We start from the raw sequence: 16,358 nt of genomic DNA, 5'->3' as shown, positions 1-16,358 counted from the left end.
TTAGTCCTTGTATTATAAAGTACGTAGTCCTTGTATTATAATACAAGGACTAAAGTACTTAGTCCTTGTATTATAAAGTACTTAGTACTTGTATTATAAAGTACTTAGTCCTTGTATTATAAAGTACTTAGTCCTTGTATTATAAAGTACTTAGTACTTGTATTATAAAGTACTTAGTACTTGTATTATAAAGTACTTAGTACTTGTATTATAAAGTACTTAGTACTTGTATTATAAAGTACTTAGTACTTGTATTATAAAGTACTTAGTACTTGTATTATAAAGTACTTACTTCCTGATTCTTCACAGCGACAGGAAGCCCCTGTCCCAGACCACCGCCCTAAAAACAGACTCCGCCTCCTCCTGGGACGCCATCATCAGTGACAGGAAGCCGCCGTCGCAGACCGCCACCCTGACGATAGACTCCTCCTCCTCCTCCTCCTATGCCTCCTCATTGGACGCCATCGTCAGCGACAGGAAACCCCCGTCCCAGGCCGCCGCCCTGAAAGCCACTGGCTCCGCCTCCTCCTGGGACGCCATTTTCAGCGACCGGAAACCCCCGTCCCAGGCCGCCGCCCTGAAAGCCACAGACTCCGCCTCCAGCAGTCACCACGCCCCCTCTTCCTCCTCGGCGTGGGACTCCATCGTGGGCCTTAGCTCCTCCCCTTCGCCCCCTCGGAGCTCCGCCCTCTGGACCTCAGCGGGGGGCGGGGGCTACGACCTGGGTGGGCGGAGTCACGCCCACCCGGGACAGAGCAGCAGCAGGGTGGAAAGGCCCCGCCCCCCTCCCCCTCCCCCCTCTCCCCCCTCTCCCCCCTCCTCCCCGCGACTCCAGAGTCCCGAGGCGGAGCGCCGGCTCCGCCTTCCCGCCGCGGCGTCTGCCGCCGAGCCCTCGCAGCAGCAGCCGGCGGGCGGCGATCGTTTCGCCTCGACGTCGTCTTCGTCTTCCGCCAGGAGCGCCAGCAACTGTCGCACGTACCGGAGACCCAACAAGTAGGCCCTCTGTCACAGTTATTACATCATCTTATTACATCATCTGTCACAGTTATTACATCATCTTATTACATCGTCTGTCACAGTTATTACATCATCTTATTACATCGTCTGTCACAGTTATTACATCATCTTATTACATCGTCTGTCACAGTTATTACATCATCTTATTACATCGTCTGTCACAGTTATTACATCATCTTATTACATCGTCTGTCACAGTTATTACATCATCTTATTACATCGTCTGTCACAGTTATTACATCATCTTATTACATCTTCTGTCACAGTTATTACATCATCTTATTACATCGTCTGTCACAGTTATTACATCATCTTATTACATCATCTGTCACAGTTATTACATCATCTTATTACATCATCTGTCACAGTTATTACATCATCTTATTACATCGTCTGTCACAGTTATTACATCATCTTATTACATCGTCTGTCACAGTTATTACATCATCTTATTACATCATCTGTCACAGTTATTACATCATCTTATTACATCATCTGTCACAGTTATTACATCATCTTATTACATCGTCTGTCACAGTTATTACATCATCTTATTACATCATCTGTCACAGTTATTACATCATCGTCTGATGGCATTGTTTGAGATAATGACTATTATTTGAGATGATCGCAATTATATTTTTTGCAAAAAAAAGCTGAAATAGCTGATCTACACGCTTACGACACGCATTGTAAGCTTGTAGATCAGCTATTCCTGCTAGTTTTAAATGTGTAAAATTAAGTTGATACTTTCTTTGGATATTTAAGTTATTTTGTCATATCTGGCCTGTTGCACTTTTTGATGACAAAGCCTAAAAGGCTAAACACACACACATCTAACACACACATCTAACACACACACATCTAAACACACATCTAACACACACACATCTAAACCGCTAATCACAATCATTTGAGTGACAGTTCACCGTCAACTTAAACCTGTGATCACGTTTGACAGCCCTGCCAGCAAGAAGCAGGGGGGAGGAGTCAAGAAGCAGGGGGGAGGAGTCATCGTCTCGTCGGACCGCCTCGCCGCGGCCGAGAGCCCAGACGACCGCGACGACGGGGGGCGGGGCGGGAGGCGGGACTTAACGGTGCTGCACCCGTCCTGCCTGTCCGTCAGCAACGTCACCGTCATCCAGGACCGAGGGGGGGCGCCGCCCTCCTCCAGCAGAAGAGGAGGAGCTTCTTCTCCATCCCTCCTCCTCCTCGCGGGGTCTGTCGTTTCCACGGAGACGGAGGACCCCTCCTCGGATTGGCTGAGGAAGAAGAGGACGACGGACGCGGTCCAGGGTGAAGCCAGGTAGGAGCAGATGACCTCAGCTATTCTTTAGTCCAGGGGTCTTCAACAGGGGGTCCTCAGAGTTACTACAGGGGGTCCGCCAAATCTTTGTGTGATAGGATATATATATTTTTTACCTTAACCACTTGAACCCTAATATCCCTTTTCTGAGGATAACTTTGGCCAAAAATAGCCGATCTACAAGCTCACAACGCCTCGCGCTGCGAGCTTGTAGATCGGCTATTTTTGGCAAAGAGGCTATAGGTGTAGAGGGGAAAAAAAGCAGACCACGTAAACAATTAAAAAAAAATCTGAAACACAATTTTATACGATATAGAGTAGGGGGTCCCTGCTTCATCTCTCTCTCAGCTAGGGGGTCCTTGGCCTGAAAACGTTGAAGACCCCTGCTTTAGTCTTAGTCCAGATTCAAATGACGGTTGTTAGTTTTGATCACATTTAGTCAAACTCATCCTTTTTTATTTAGTCTAGTTTTAGTCGACTAAAAGTCGAGCATTTTAGTCTTTATTAGTCCAATAAAACATATTTTTATTTGTCTAGTTTTAGTCGACAAAAACTGTTGACATTTTAGTCAAGTTTTAGTCATGATTATATTATTAGCCCTTTACTTTTTTAGTCAGCAGATAATATAGAACATTTCCATCTAATCTAAAAATATTTCACAGCATTTCCTCTCATCCTTTTGATGAAAAACAGAATTGTAAGGAATACATCCAGACATGGAACATGTTCTGATTGAACACCAATGCTTGCATTAAAATAAATAAAATACATCTCAGATGAAAAAGAATAGAATAAAATAAAGTGCCTCATGGACTTAACCACTGTGTGTTTGTGTGTGTGTGTGTGTGTGTGTGTGCGCGTGCGTGCGTGTTAGACAGGGAGTGACACAATCATATAAATAATATAATATTTCGTCTCGTCTTTGAACTAAAATGACCATAGATTTTAGCCCAGTATTTATTTAGTGAACTACATTTTCGTCTCGTCTTTATTAGTCAACGAAATTGCATAATGATTTAGTCCCAGTTATTGTTTATTCATGTGGGTGGTGGTCTCGTCTCGTCTCGTCTTCGTCCTTTGAAAAATTTGCGTTGACGAACATATTCCGTTTCGTTTTCGCTAACGAACACTGCGTTGGGGGTCCTTGGCATGAATACATCTGATGTTGGGGGTCCTTGGCATAAAAACGTTTGTGATATTTACGTTTCACTGATATTTAGCAACATAGGTTTTTTTTTAATAAAGCTGTTAGGATTTAGAAGAGGTTTTTAGAATGGGCCTCAGGTCTTAATCTGGTGAGATGACTCAGCTTTAGAATGGGCCTTAGGTCTTAATCTGGTGAGATGACTCAGCTTTAGAATGGGCCTCAGGTCTTAATCTGGTGAGATGACTCATCTTTAGAATGGGCCTCTGGTCTTAATCTGGTGAGATGACTCATCTTTAGAATGGGCCTCTGGTCTTAATCTGGTGAGATGACTCAGCTTTCATTAGAATGGGCCTCTGGTCTTAATCTGGTGAGATGACTCAGCTTTCATTAGAATGGGCCTCTGGTCTTAATCTGGTGAGATGACTCAGCTTTCATTAGAATGGGCCTCTGGTCTTAATCTGGTGAGATGACTCAGCTTTAGAATGGGCCTCAGGTCTTAATCTGGTGAGATGACTCAGCTTTAGAATGGGCCTCTGGTCTTAATCTGGTGAGATGACTCAGCTTTAGAATGGGCCTCTGGTCTTAATCTGGTGAGATGACTCATCTTTAGAATGGGCCTCAGGTCTTAATCTGGTGAGATGACTCAGCTTTAGAATGGGCCTCTGGTCTTAATCTGGTGAGATGACTCATCTTTAGAATGGGCCTCAGGTCTTAATCTGGTGAGATGACTCAGCTTTAGAATGGGCCTCAGGTCTTAATCTGGTGAGATGACTCAGCTTTCATTAGAATGGGCCTCTGGTCTTAATCTGGTGAGATGACTCAGCTTTAGAATGGGCCTCAGGTCTTAATCTGGTGAGATGACTCAGCTTTAGAATGGGCCTCAGGTCTTAATCTGGTGAGATGACTCAGCTTTAGAATGGGCCTCAGGTCTTAAAGGTATCATGACATTAATTTTCACTTTTTTTATTTTCAATGTTTTATTTGGGGTTTTATGACCTCAATTACACCCAAAAAACCTGAACTTAAAACATTCAGTGGATTTTCTGTGGTCTGGGGTTTTCTGAATAATTAGGCTGAAAAGTAATCTGAGCTTGGCCCTTCGACAGTGAGGTCACTGTCGAATAATCCCGCCCACTCTCCTCCTCGCCCCTCCCCTCCCCTATCCTTTCCTTTGGGGGGGGCGGAGCAGAGGCGATGATTGACAGGCAAAATCGCTCACCAGCGACACCCGCAGGCAAAGATTTCTTTTTTCATTGCAGTTGAAAAAGCTTTAGAAATGTGAGAGAAAAACACCTGCCATTGATCACTGGAATGGAATTTTCACTTAAAACTTTTTGTACACTTTTGAAGGACCAGGACAAAGACTTTGAATGTGGTGTAAAAGTGAATGTCATTAAACCTTTAATCTGGTGAGATGACTCATCTTTAGAATGGGCCTCAGGTCTTAATCTGGTGAGATGACTCAGAGGTTTTTAGAATGGGCCTCAGGTCTTAATCTGGTGAGATGACTCAGCTTTAGAATGGGCCTCAGGTCTTAATCTGGTGAGATGACTCATCTTTAGAATGGGCCTCAGGTCTTAATCTGGTGAGATGACTCAGCTTTAGAATGGGCCTCAGGTCTTAATCTGGTGAGATGACTCAGCTTTAGAATGGGCCTCAGGTCTTAATCTGGTGAGATGACTCAGCTTTCATGAAACCCAAGCCAAGATAAATTCATCCAGGATAGCTGATGAAGCCTGGCTTAATCCCCAATCTAGTTTTGGTGAAACTAAACAGGCCCTGTGCTGCTAAGGTGTTTATTGTGTTGTGTTGTGTTGTGTGTTGTGTGTTGTGTGTTGTTGTGTTGTGTTGTGTGTTGTTGTGTTGTATTGTAGGTGTACAGGCCGTTAACACATTGATTGCCTAGATCGCATATATGCGTTCTTTTGTCTTTTCATTAGTTTAATAGACCATCACGCTGTTTTCTGTACATTCCAAGGTCAGATTCCCTTTCCACCTACTTCCCATTCACCCGGATGCGAAATTCAGTGGTTTCGTTTTCCGTTTTAGCTTAAAAAGTGTGACTTTTAGGCAAAATAGGGCAAAACACGTTTTTTCACACGGTATAAAAAAGGAACAGAGAGCTCCGGTTCTATTTTCTTTAGTCTGGATGACGAACAGTTACCAACGGTCTGAAACCCCATCATGAGCTAAGCTATTTCCGCCCCACGGAAGTGGGGCGGAAATACGTCGTCATCCACCCGGATATGACTTTTGCAGCCTATTTGGGAGGGGGCGAGAGAATGGAGACGTAGAGAGAAAACTTAACTCTTTGAGTGCTTCTCTATCCGTCGTGTGTGTTTAATAAACACAGCCAGACAAACGATCAACAAATCTGTGACCGGTTGAAAAGGGTTGTAAAACAACAAATCGCTGGCACAGGGGTGAATACATTATGAATAAACTCTGGCAGTCAATGTGTTAAGGTGTTTATCGTGTTGTGTGTTGTCGTAGGTGTACAGGTCGTTAAGGTGTTTATCATGTTATGTTGTGTTGTGTTGTGTGTTGTCTCAGGTGTAACCAGAAGGTGGATCTGTTTGGCTTTGGAGAACACAACACAGAAACATCTGGAGTGTTTGGAGAACACGACCACACAGAAACATCTGGAAGCTCCAACTACAAGATGAAATACTTTGGCTTTGATGACATGAGCGGCAGCGAGGATGAGGACGGTGACGATGATGATGGTAGGCTGTGGTGGGAAAAGTACTCAAATGTTTTACTTAAGTAGAAGTATCAGTACTGCAATGTAGAAGTACTCTGTTACAAGTAAAAGTCTGGAATATATATATATTTTTTAGCAAGTACCAAAAGTAGAACTACTAAACTGTTTGAAAATAGCAGATCTACAAGCTCACAACACGTCGCGATGCCACACGTTGTGAGCTTGTATATCGGTTATTTTCAAACAGCCTGGAGAAGCATATGTGTCTCTTTTTGATTTGAGCTAAAAAGCATTATTTTACTCTTTGGCTATTCAAAAATAGCAGATCTACAAGCTCATAGCGCGGCATCGAGTGCCGCGCTATGAGCTTGTAGATCTGCTATTTTTGGAAAATAGTGAAAATGTGTGCAAATCTTCGAATATATATGTTTTTAAAGCGAACATTTGTAACTCAAATCTTTGCTTCTGGGGGGTCCCTGGAACAACATATTTTGAGATGGGGGTCCGCGGCCAAATACATATATTTTGGGGGTCCTTGACATGAAAAAGTTTGAGAACCACTGATATAGAAACATATGTTTTTTCAAAAAACTGTTAGGATTTAGAAGACATTTTTGTAGAATCGGCCTCAGGTCTTAACACATCGACCGCCAGAAGTTAATCTCATAATGTACTCACCAGTGCCAAGGTGTTTTTGTTGTTTTTTTGTTTTTTTCATGTCGCCATAGATCTTGTTAAAATCCTTAAGATTGAGCTCTACACGGTCTGTTTACATCCGCGAGATCTCCCTGTATCTCCCAGTGAAGATCGCGTGTCAAACGGGGCATCCATGTTGTAGTTAGAGCGGATTACGTTAAACAGTGAAATGCGAGGAGAAAAAACTACAGGAAGAGAATTGAGTTTCAGTTTCGTCTGTAGAATGGGAGCGGGCGTGATCGTCAAAACCGGATCCCAAATAATTCTATTTCCGGTCATCAAACCGGAAACGGAAGTGGATCAAAAAAAATCCGAAAGTGAACCCGGAAGTGAATAGCGCGAAAAGACCGTGGACCGTAGGGCTACGGTCTCGGCGCTTAACAGTTGGATTTAACGGACCGTAGGACTACGTTCTTGGCGGTTAATGTGTTAATGGGTTAAAAATGCATGGTAGGTACTTTATGCATTTATCCTACTGAGACCTGAGGCCCATTGTACAGTCTGTTATATATATATATATGTATATATACTATATGTACAGATGTCTTATGAAACGCTTTTCTGAAAAAGCGCGGCGAGCTTGTATGATTATGTCTCTTCACAACTTCCTGTCTCTGTCACTCAGAGCGCCGGGCGGCCATGAGGGAGGTGTCTCCTGTCGCCATGGAGACCATGGACTCGCCAGTGGACAGCCCCCCCGACCCGTTTGAGAGACTGACCCACGGAGAGGACGGACTGACCGACAGACTGACCGACAGACTGACCGACAGACTGACCGACAGGCGGACGGATAGGACTCGCTCATACAGCAGTACAAGGACAGGTACACACACACACACACACACACACACACACACACACACACACACACACACACACACACACACACACACACACTGTAAATCAGAGAGCACCGTTCACATAGAGCACACCGGTCAGTTGTCTTAAAGGAGAGATCCGGACATTTTAAGTGTTATCTTTGATGTGTCGCTAATCACTCACCAACATAGAAAGGGACGTTGAGTTATTCCAGCGAGTCCCGTGTCGTCCAGTCTGGCGACCCCCTCCGTTGGCATAATGGGAGCCTGTGTAAGAGTGAAAATCGTCTATTATAACCGACTGCTCATCGTGGAGTCTCATGATACTCAAACATGCACTGAATGTCGCGCACGAGCTACCGTTCGTGCAGAACGAGATGACGCTGGTTGCTTGTTTCTCTCACAGAACCTGGCGTCTGTCCCTTTCAATGTTGGTGAGTGATTAGCAACACTTAAAATGCCCGGATCTCTCCTTTAACTCACAAAAACACATTGAACCTTCAAATGAAAACCATCTGACAACGTAAACAACGACACGTCCGTACTGCGTGTACGCACGTTCTCTTTTCAAAGTCATCTAAACAAACTGCTTTAACAGTCATTCAGATAAGACTGGCTGCATTGGCTATTTGAAAATAGCAGATCCTACAAGCTCACCACGTGTCGCATTGCCACGCGTTGTGAGCTTGTAGATCTGCTATTTTCAGAATATATGAGCGCTTCTGCGAGAGCATTTTTCAGATTCTGAGTGGCTCTCCAGGTCATCTCTCATTAACTCACTGCAGCCCGCCCGAGTCTCACAGGGAATAGAACTTACATGACTGTTTTATTTTAGTGTAACTCCAACACGCACTGCTCTGTACGGGTTAAATACATTAATGTACAAACATATTCCATTCATGGTGATGTGAGTGGTGTCATCATCTGTCATTCATGTAGGCTACTAGACAACGACAAAGATTGTACCATTACGGAATACATGAAACACGTGTGTGTGTGTGTGTGTGTGTGTGTGTGTGTGTGTGTGTGTGTGTGTGTGTGTGTGACTTGACAGGCAGGTGGGGAAACTCTTTCTTATAGGCTTTCCATGCTTTGTTTGGTCGTCCTCTGGTTCTTCATGTGGTAACATCAGGGCGTTAGGATAATATTTAAGGGTTATTTAAATGACGCTCGCTTTCAGCCGTCACATTTATCAAAGCTCCGACCAAATGTACGCTAGGATTGGTTTAGGATCCTGTGATAAATGCCACGAGGACGTTGACCTACGGGACGATTTAAGGCCAAAAATAAGCCCTTTTTTACGCTCCACTGATAAATGAGGGCCGTTGTGTTGTGTTGTGATAATGTGTTGTGTTGTGTAGTGATAATGTGTTGTGTTGTGTAGTGATAATGTGTAGTGATAATGTGTTGTGTTGTGTAGTGATAATGTGTTGTGTTGTGTTGTGTAGCTGTGATAGACTTCATGGAGGACGATATGACCATCGTGGCTGGAGGTCCAACCATCAGGAGGAGAGCAGCCAAGATGAAGTCTCCAGCTGAGAAGAACCCAGACGCTCAGAGACGCATCTTCAGTGCTCTGAAGAAGGTGACGCACGCACGCACGCACGCACGCACGCACGCACGCACGCACGCACGCACGCACGTGCACAGATCTACAAGCTCATAGTGCGGCACTCTGTGCTATTTTTTGAAACATTTTGAAAAAAAAGTGCAAATCTTTGAATATGTTCATTAATACAAATGTTGTAGAATCCTACAGAAGCAAAGATTTGAGGTAAAAATGCTCGCTTTAAAAATATATATGTATTCAAAGATTTGCAAAAAAAATAGATTTTTCAGAAAATAGCAGATCTACTTTCTTTAAACTTTGTATAGTCTTGGTCTGGAACCCGCTCTAATAGTCACTGCTGGACATCCGCCCATTCCGCGCGCAGAAACGATACATCTCCATTCATTTACCAAAAACAACATATAAAGTGAAGCTGATCCTGTTCCACAGATTGTAACAGATTGTAACAGAGTGTAACAGATTGTAACAGATTGTAACAGAGTGTAACGGAGTGTAACGGAGTGTAACGGAGTGTAGCGGAGTGTAGCGGAGTGTAACGGAGTGTAACGGGACATTCAGAACCTTGTGGTCAGACTTGTAAATGTTCAACAACAGCAACGAGCTGTCAGCGGTGTGACGTGTTGTCTGTAGTTCTGCTAGCATACTGGAAACATATCAATAACATTTAATACACACTGTGAATAATCCCTGTGTGTGTGTGTGTGTGTGTGTGTGTGGTCTCTGTGTGTGTGTGTGTGTGTGTGTGTGTGTGTGTGTGTGTGTGGTCTCTGTGTGTGTGTGTGTGTGTGTGTGTGTGTGTGTGTGTGTGTGTGTGGTCTCTGTGTGTGTGTGTGTGTGTGTGTGTGTGTGTGTGTGTGTGTAGTCTCCTCATAAAGCAGTGTATAACGCCAGACATTGGACGGTGGACAGTGAGGAGGAGCCACCGCCTGCATACTGCCTCAAATCACACAACCCTGCTGCTGTGAGTAGTAGTACACACACAGTCACACACACACACACACACACACACACACACACACACACACACACACACACACACACACAACCCTGCTGCTGTGAGTAGTAGTACACACACACAGTCACACGCTCTCGCGCGCACACGCACACACACAAACATACATACGCACGCACATACACACACACACACACACACACCAGAGGTCGCGTTAGGATTTGACGAGCAGGTGCGTAAATGCAGCCTAGCTATTTGAACATAATCAGTAATAATAGATAGTTATTAATAAACACATGACACATAGCAGGGTCATGATGCACAAATACATGAATGACCTCCATTACCATTTACACGCTGCGTTCTTCATGGTTTCTCAATTATCAATTACGTTTGAACACATTTTCTACTGGAAGGTCACTCAGGCAACCTGTCCGTTTTGAATCCCAACAGGTTGTTTGTGTGAATCATGCAGATCCGATGAGAACATGTTTCAGGGTGGGGGGGGGGGTGGGGGGGGGTCGTATCGTAAAGGTTGTGATGGTCATCGTGCGTATATAAATCACAAGTGAAAGGATGTCGTTGTGGACGAACTTCAAAATAAAACCTGCGTTGACTAATCATGATACGTTCAAACTAATCAGTGCAAGTCTTATTTTGAAATCCCGCTTTAGGAAGTAGAAGTAGACAGCCGTGTTAATGTTGTTGACTAAGACTAAAGACTAAGGTTTAGATATTTAGACTAAGACTAAACAATTTCAGAAGACTAAAATAGGACTAAAACGAAATGGTGTTTTATTCTAAAGACTATGACTAAGACTAAATATGAATTTACTGTCAAAATGAACACTGGTAGAAAGGTTCTAGCTGACACCTGCGACCTCCAGTCATAGTTATAATACATGGGGGGGGGGGCAGGGGGGGGGGGCTGGACTGCAGTAACCCTGGACCTCCAGTCATAGTTATAATACATGGGGGGGGGGCAGGGGGGGGGGGGCTGGACTGCAGTAACCCTGGACCTCCAGTCATAGTTATAATACATGGGGGGTGGGGGGGGGGGGGCTGGACTGCAGTCATCCTCCTATAATTTCACAAACCTCGGTTCTCCTCAGTGGCCGGAGCAATTGATCTGAATTTGCACACAGCCATAGAGCCATTGACCTGAAGCCCGTTTCTCTCTCAGCGTGTTATCAGCGTTTATGTGTCAAACAATAGGAGATAACGTTGCCAGGTTTCGCCTATTATCCAGGGATCCTTTTAATGATTGAACATCCTTGCTAACCCTCATCTTTCTTTACCCACAATCCTCCTCTCCTCTCCAGGTGGTGTCATCGTCGTCGTCAACGACGACAGGAAGTGGGAGGAGCAAAGACTCCATCCCCCAGAAGGACGACGGCGTCTTTAAGGCCCCGCCCCCTCCCCCCAAGGTCACCAAGTCCGTCTCCGTGCCAACGGAGCTCTACCAGGACCCGGTCACCGCCCTCAAATGTCACAAGGAGCACAAGGAGGTACGTGCACACACACACACACACACACACACACACACACACACACACACACACACACACACACACACACACACACACACACACACACACACGCATATTCTACACATATTCTCTCTAGCTGTACACTGTAGTTATTTAATCATGAATATTCATATTCTCTCTAGCTGTTCACTGTAGTTATTTAATCATGAATATTCATATTCTCTCTAGCTGTACACTGTAGTTATTTTATCATGAATATTCATATTCTCTCTAGCTGTACACTGTAGTTATTTTATCATGAATATTCATATTCTCTCTAGCTGTACACTGTAGTTATTTTATCATGAATATTCATATTCTCTCTAGCTGTACACCGTAGTTAATTAATCATGAATATTCATATTCTCTCTAGCTGTACACCGTAGTTATTTTATCATGAATATTCATATTCTCTCTAGCTGTACACTGTAGTTATTTTATCATGAATATTCATATTCTCTCTAGCTGTACACTGTAGTTATTTTATCATGAATATTCATATTCTCTCTAGCTGTATACTGTAGTTATTTAATCATGAATATTCATATTCTCTCTAGCTGTACACTGTAGTTATTTTATCATGAATATTCATATTCTCTCTAGCTGTACACTGTAGTTATTTTATCATGAATATTCATATTCTCTCTAGCTGTACACTGTAGTTATTTTATCATGAATATTCATATTCTCTCTAGCTGTACACTGTAGTTATTTAATCATGAATATTCATATTCTCTAGCTGTACACTGTAGTTATTTTATCATGAATATTCATATTCTCTCTAGCTGTTCACTGTAGTTATTTTATCATGAATATTCATATTCTCTCTAGCTGTACACTGTAGTTATTTTATCATGAATATTCATATTCTCTCTAGCTGTTCACTGTAGTTCAACATGTGAAGCATTTTAACGACGTGGTGGAGTTTGGAGAGAACCAGGAGTTTACTGACGACTTTGAATACCTGGCAACCGGACTGAAGACGGGACAACCTCTCAACACACGCTGCCTGAGGTACACAATTATTTTACTACACAACACTTACACTACACCATTGGTTCTCAAAGTGTAGTAATCCAGGGGTCCTTGTGGGGAGGATACCAGGGGGTCCCCAGCAAAATTAGTTAACACATCGGGTGCCAAAACCGTCATATTACGTCTTTTCAAAGAGTAGCGCTTTGGTGCCGAAACCGTAAAATTACGAGTTATCAGTCTTTTTGTTTTTTTTTGTTTTTTTCCACACGGGAGGGGCTGGAGCAGCTCTGGAATCACCCACAGTGATTCTGAGAAGGAAGGGCCTCATAGATCACCGTGCCAAAAAACATGGCTCCCATCCGCTTAAACCCCTAGAACTCCCAAACTTTTTACGCTGGGGAAAACGACTCATTCTGTATGCACGATCGCTCCTCCATTGTTACTCGCGTGAGAGATGTTATCGTTCCAGGCGTTAGCCAGGACCGTCGTGCAAAATGCACGCATGCTTTGTTTCACATGGACTGCACGTCGTGGAGTCTACAGCTTAAACAGCGCCGCGCAGCTCAACGGGGAGATTTCTGGCACCGAACGTAATCTGTTATTATAAAATTATATATTAACACAGAATGTGTTAATATAGCTTCACAATCATTTTAACCACTTTAACCATATTTTATACTTTGGCTATTCAAAAATAGCAGATCTACAAGCTCATAGCCTGGCACCGAGTGCCGCGCTATGAGCTTGTAGATCTTGTAGATCTTGTAGATCTGCCTCGATTTCCACACTGTAAAAAATTAAGGAGATGCAGAGGTTTTTATCAAGGAGATAGAATGGGAGTGGATGGGAGCCAGTTTTTTTTGGCACGGTGATCCATCTGTCCTTTCCTTCTCTCAGAGAGAGAGAGAGAGAGAGAGAGAGAGAGACAGAGAAATAGATAATTAATGATTTAATGTCAATCAATGGCGTCCTGTCTCGGTCTCGTGCATATATATCACAGTAGTCTTATTATGTATGTATGGGGTCTGGATGCATCCTAGTGAACTATCCTACAGTGTGTGATCCCTGGTCTTATGGGGTCTGGATAGCATCCTAGTGAACTATCCTACAGTGTGTGATCCCTGGTCTTATGGGGTCTGGATAGCATCCTAGTGAACTGTCCTACAGTGTGTGATCCCTGGTCGGGGATCAATCTATAGTGTGAAAACCACAATGATATATGACAGCTGATTTATAGAGAGAGACTCCTGTAGTGTGTAATGCTTAACGATCAGACAACTCCCCGACCTCGTTAACAGTCCTACAGTGTGCAGCTGCCCTAACTGAAGTCCTGACGTCACTGGTTCATCCTCTGGGTCAACAGGAGTCATTACTCTATGAGAATAACATCTTAGAATCGTCTCGTATAAGAATTGTGTTCCAAAAATAAACAAACTGTGTGTGTGTGTGTGTGTGTGTGTGTGTGTGTGTGTGTGTGTGCGCAGTGTAATCAGCCTGGCCACCCGGTGTGCGATGGGATCGTTCAGGATGCATCTGAGAGCCAGAGGGAAGGTCGCCATGGTGTTTAAAACCCTGAATGATGCTCCACAGCACCCTGTGAGTACACCCCCCCGCAAAAGAAAAGACGTGTTGAGTTTTTAGCCTTTTAGAACTGAATCCAATTTAATGGAACAATAGAAAACAGTCAACAGTCTTTTGAAGTATTTTGCTGCTGCAAATTCCATATTTGGAATTGGAACAATAATCATCCTTACAGGAACAACATTAATCTGAACCGCACACACTGGCTGCAGCCTCTCAAAAAAACTGTATTGTATCCATAACTACAAACAATAAAGAAAACTTTTTGAACATTTCTTAATCTTTTCAACATATCTTACACCAGTCAATATTAATTAGACAAAGTGCAAAACTGTAAACAAGGCAGCCAACAACAACCAATTGATAAAAAAGTATCAGTCTCTCCTCACCTTTAAGAACTACTTTTTACAAGGCCGCCAACCAAACCTGAGACATTAGATATCTATATCAAATAATAAAGCAGCAATATCTTACCCTTTTAAACAACATGCTTTCAAAAGGCATCAACAAAACCTAGATATCGTAAATATAAAACAAATAAAATACAAAATAAAGCAGCTCTCTCTGACTTTTTAAACTTTCACAATGCAACCAAATCCAAATGTTTTAAAAAAGGAAGCCAGTCTGTAGATATCTTATACTAGCCCAGTAGCCTGTATTTATCGTCTATATATAATGCAAATAAAATACAAAATAAAGCAGTAGTCTCTCTGACCTTTTAAACATAATGATTTTCTGTTGTTTTGGGCCTTAATAATAATAATAATAATAATTATACAAATGTTTTACATTTTACATTTGAAACAAACCTCAAAGTGCTACAGTACATAATAAAACAAGATAAAAAAAACATTTGCAAGAATCAAAAAGTATAAAACAGGTTAAAAACAAGTTTAAAAAGGAGAGGCAGGGTTATTAAACCGGCTTAAAAAGCTAACCAAATGCGTTGTTAAAATGGTAGGTTTTTAGTGCTCTCTTAAAAGTGTTCACAGTTTGAGGAGCTCTGAGCCTTCAGTTTTATCCTCTGGTGTTTCGGTCGGCTTAGCCCCTTTCGGGACCATGTTTACTTTTTTTTATTTGGGAAGGCGGTATCCAGGGTCCCTTGACGCTCAAACCACTCTCTCTCGTACTCGCGGCTACCACTGTCTGGTCTACCACTGTCTGGTCTACCACTGTCTGGTCTCGGGCAAATATCTCGTCGCTTAGAAGTTGCAGAGATTTCTCAAAGGTACTCAGAACTGCAGTAGTAATGCGCGGAAAGCTGCATTAATCGGCGGGGATGGCCGTTGCCGTTAAACATTTTTTATCATTTTGTAAAACTTAACAAAATACGCTGCGCGTCCTACGTTACTGCCTCTGATTAGCCGAGCTCCACATGCTTGCATGCAGTCGCATACGGGTCATGCGCTACGTCATAACTGTGCGCAGGCTGCGTGCTAAAAGGAACTGATCTGCCAGCTAAACAGCATCTCTGTTGACATAGGTTGATAGCTTGTAGATCTGCCCTATTTTTGCATGATGCGACAACTTGCCTCTACGAGAGACGGAGAGTACATATTAAATGAATGAATGAATGAAATTAATCGGTAACGAGTAACAAGGCCTTTTTTGTCGGAGTAATATGGTATAATATCACTGTTTAGGCAGAATAATACCTTACTTTACTCGTTACTGGGAAAAGTAATAATATTACAGTAATATATTATTATTAATTCGTTACTGCCCAACACTGGGTATAAATAACAGTATAAATACTCAGTACTCTATGGGTATAAGTAACAGTATAAGTACTCAGTACTCTATGGGTATAAGTAACAGCGTCTCCGCCATATGTGGCTGCCAATTATAGCAGAGACAACACAATACTTTGTCAACCTTTTTGCCTCCTTTTTGGGCATCCTAAGATGTTGAAACCCTCTAAAACCCAGTATGTGGGTATAATATCCTAGGCTGCCAAATATAAAAACAAATAGTCTGCACCTATAGCCCAGTTCTGAGACGGTATGTAGGAGTGGTTGGTATTTAATGACCTTGGTCATAAAGGCTTCCTCTAGGCTAGAGTC

The 16,358-nt window shown here is 42.9% G+C and overlaps 2 protein-coding genes across 2 annotated transcripts in view; both read left to right on the top strand.

Moving 5' to 3' along the window:
* LOC308105227 (transient receptor potential cation channel subfamily M member 5-like) overlaps nt 1-16,358 on the top strand; it is a 419,337-nt gene that overhangs the window by 47,553 nt on the left and 355,426 nt on the right. The gene's annotated exons all lie outside the window — the stretch shown is intronic.
* LOC308104900 (wings apart-like protein homolog) overlaps nt 1-16,358 on the top strand; it is a 67,744-nt gene that overhangs the window by 21,716 nt on the left and 29,670 nt on the right. Inside the window, 9 exon segments of the mRNA XM_080455533.1 lie at nt 310-993; nt 1,979-2,323; nt 6,024-6,196; nt 7,496-7,693; nt 9,137-9,273; nt 10,121-10,219; nt 11,533-11,718; nt 12,617-12,753; nt 14,199-14,310. Of these exon segments, the coding sequence (XP_080311659.1) occupies nt 310-993; nt 1,979-2,323; nt 6,024-6,196; nt 7,496-7,693; nt 9,137-9,273; nt 10,121-10,219; nt 11,533-11,718; nt 12,617-12,753; nt 14,199-14,310 (2,071 nt within the window).

Source organism: Gymnoscopelus braueri, assembly GCF_963280865.1.
Source record: "Gymnoscopelus braueri genome assembly, chromosome: 17".
NCBI lineage: Eukaryota > Metazoa > Chordata > Actinopteri > Myctophiformes > Myctophidae > Gymnoscopelus > Gymnoscopelus braueri.
This window is presented reverse-complemented; position numbering and strand designations above follow the sequence as displayed.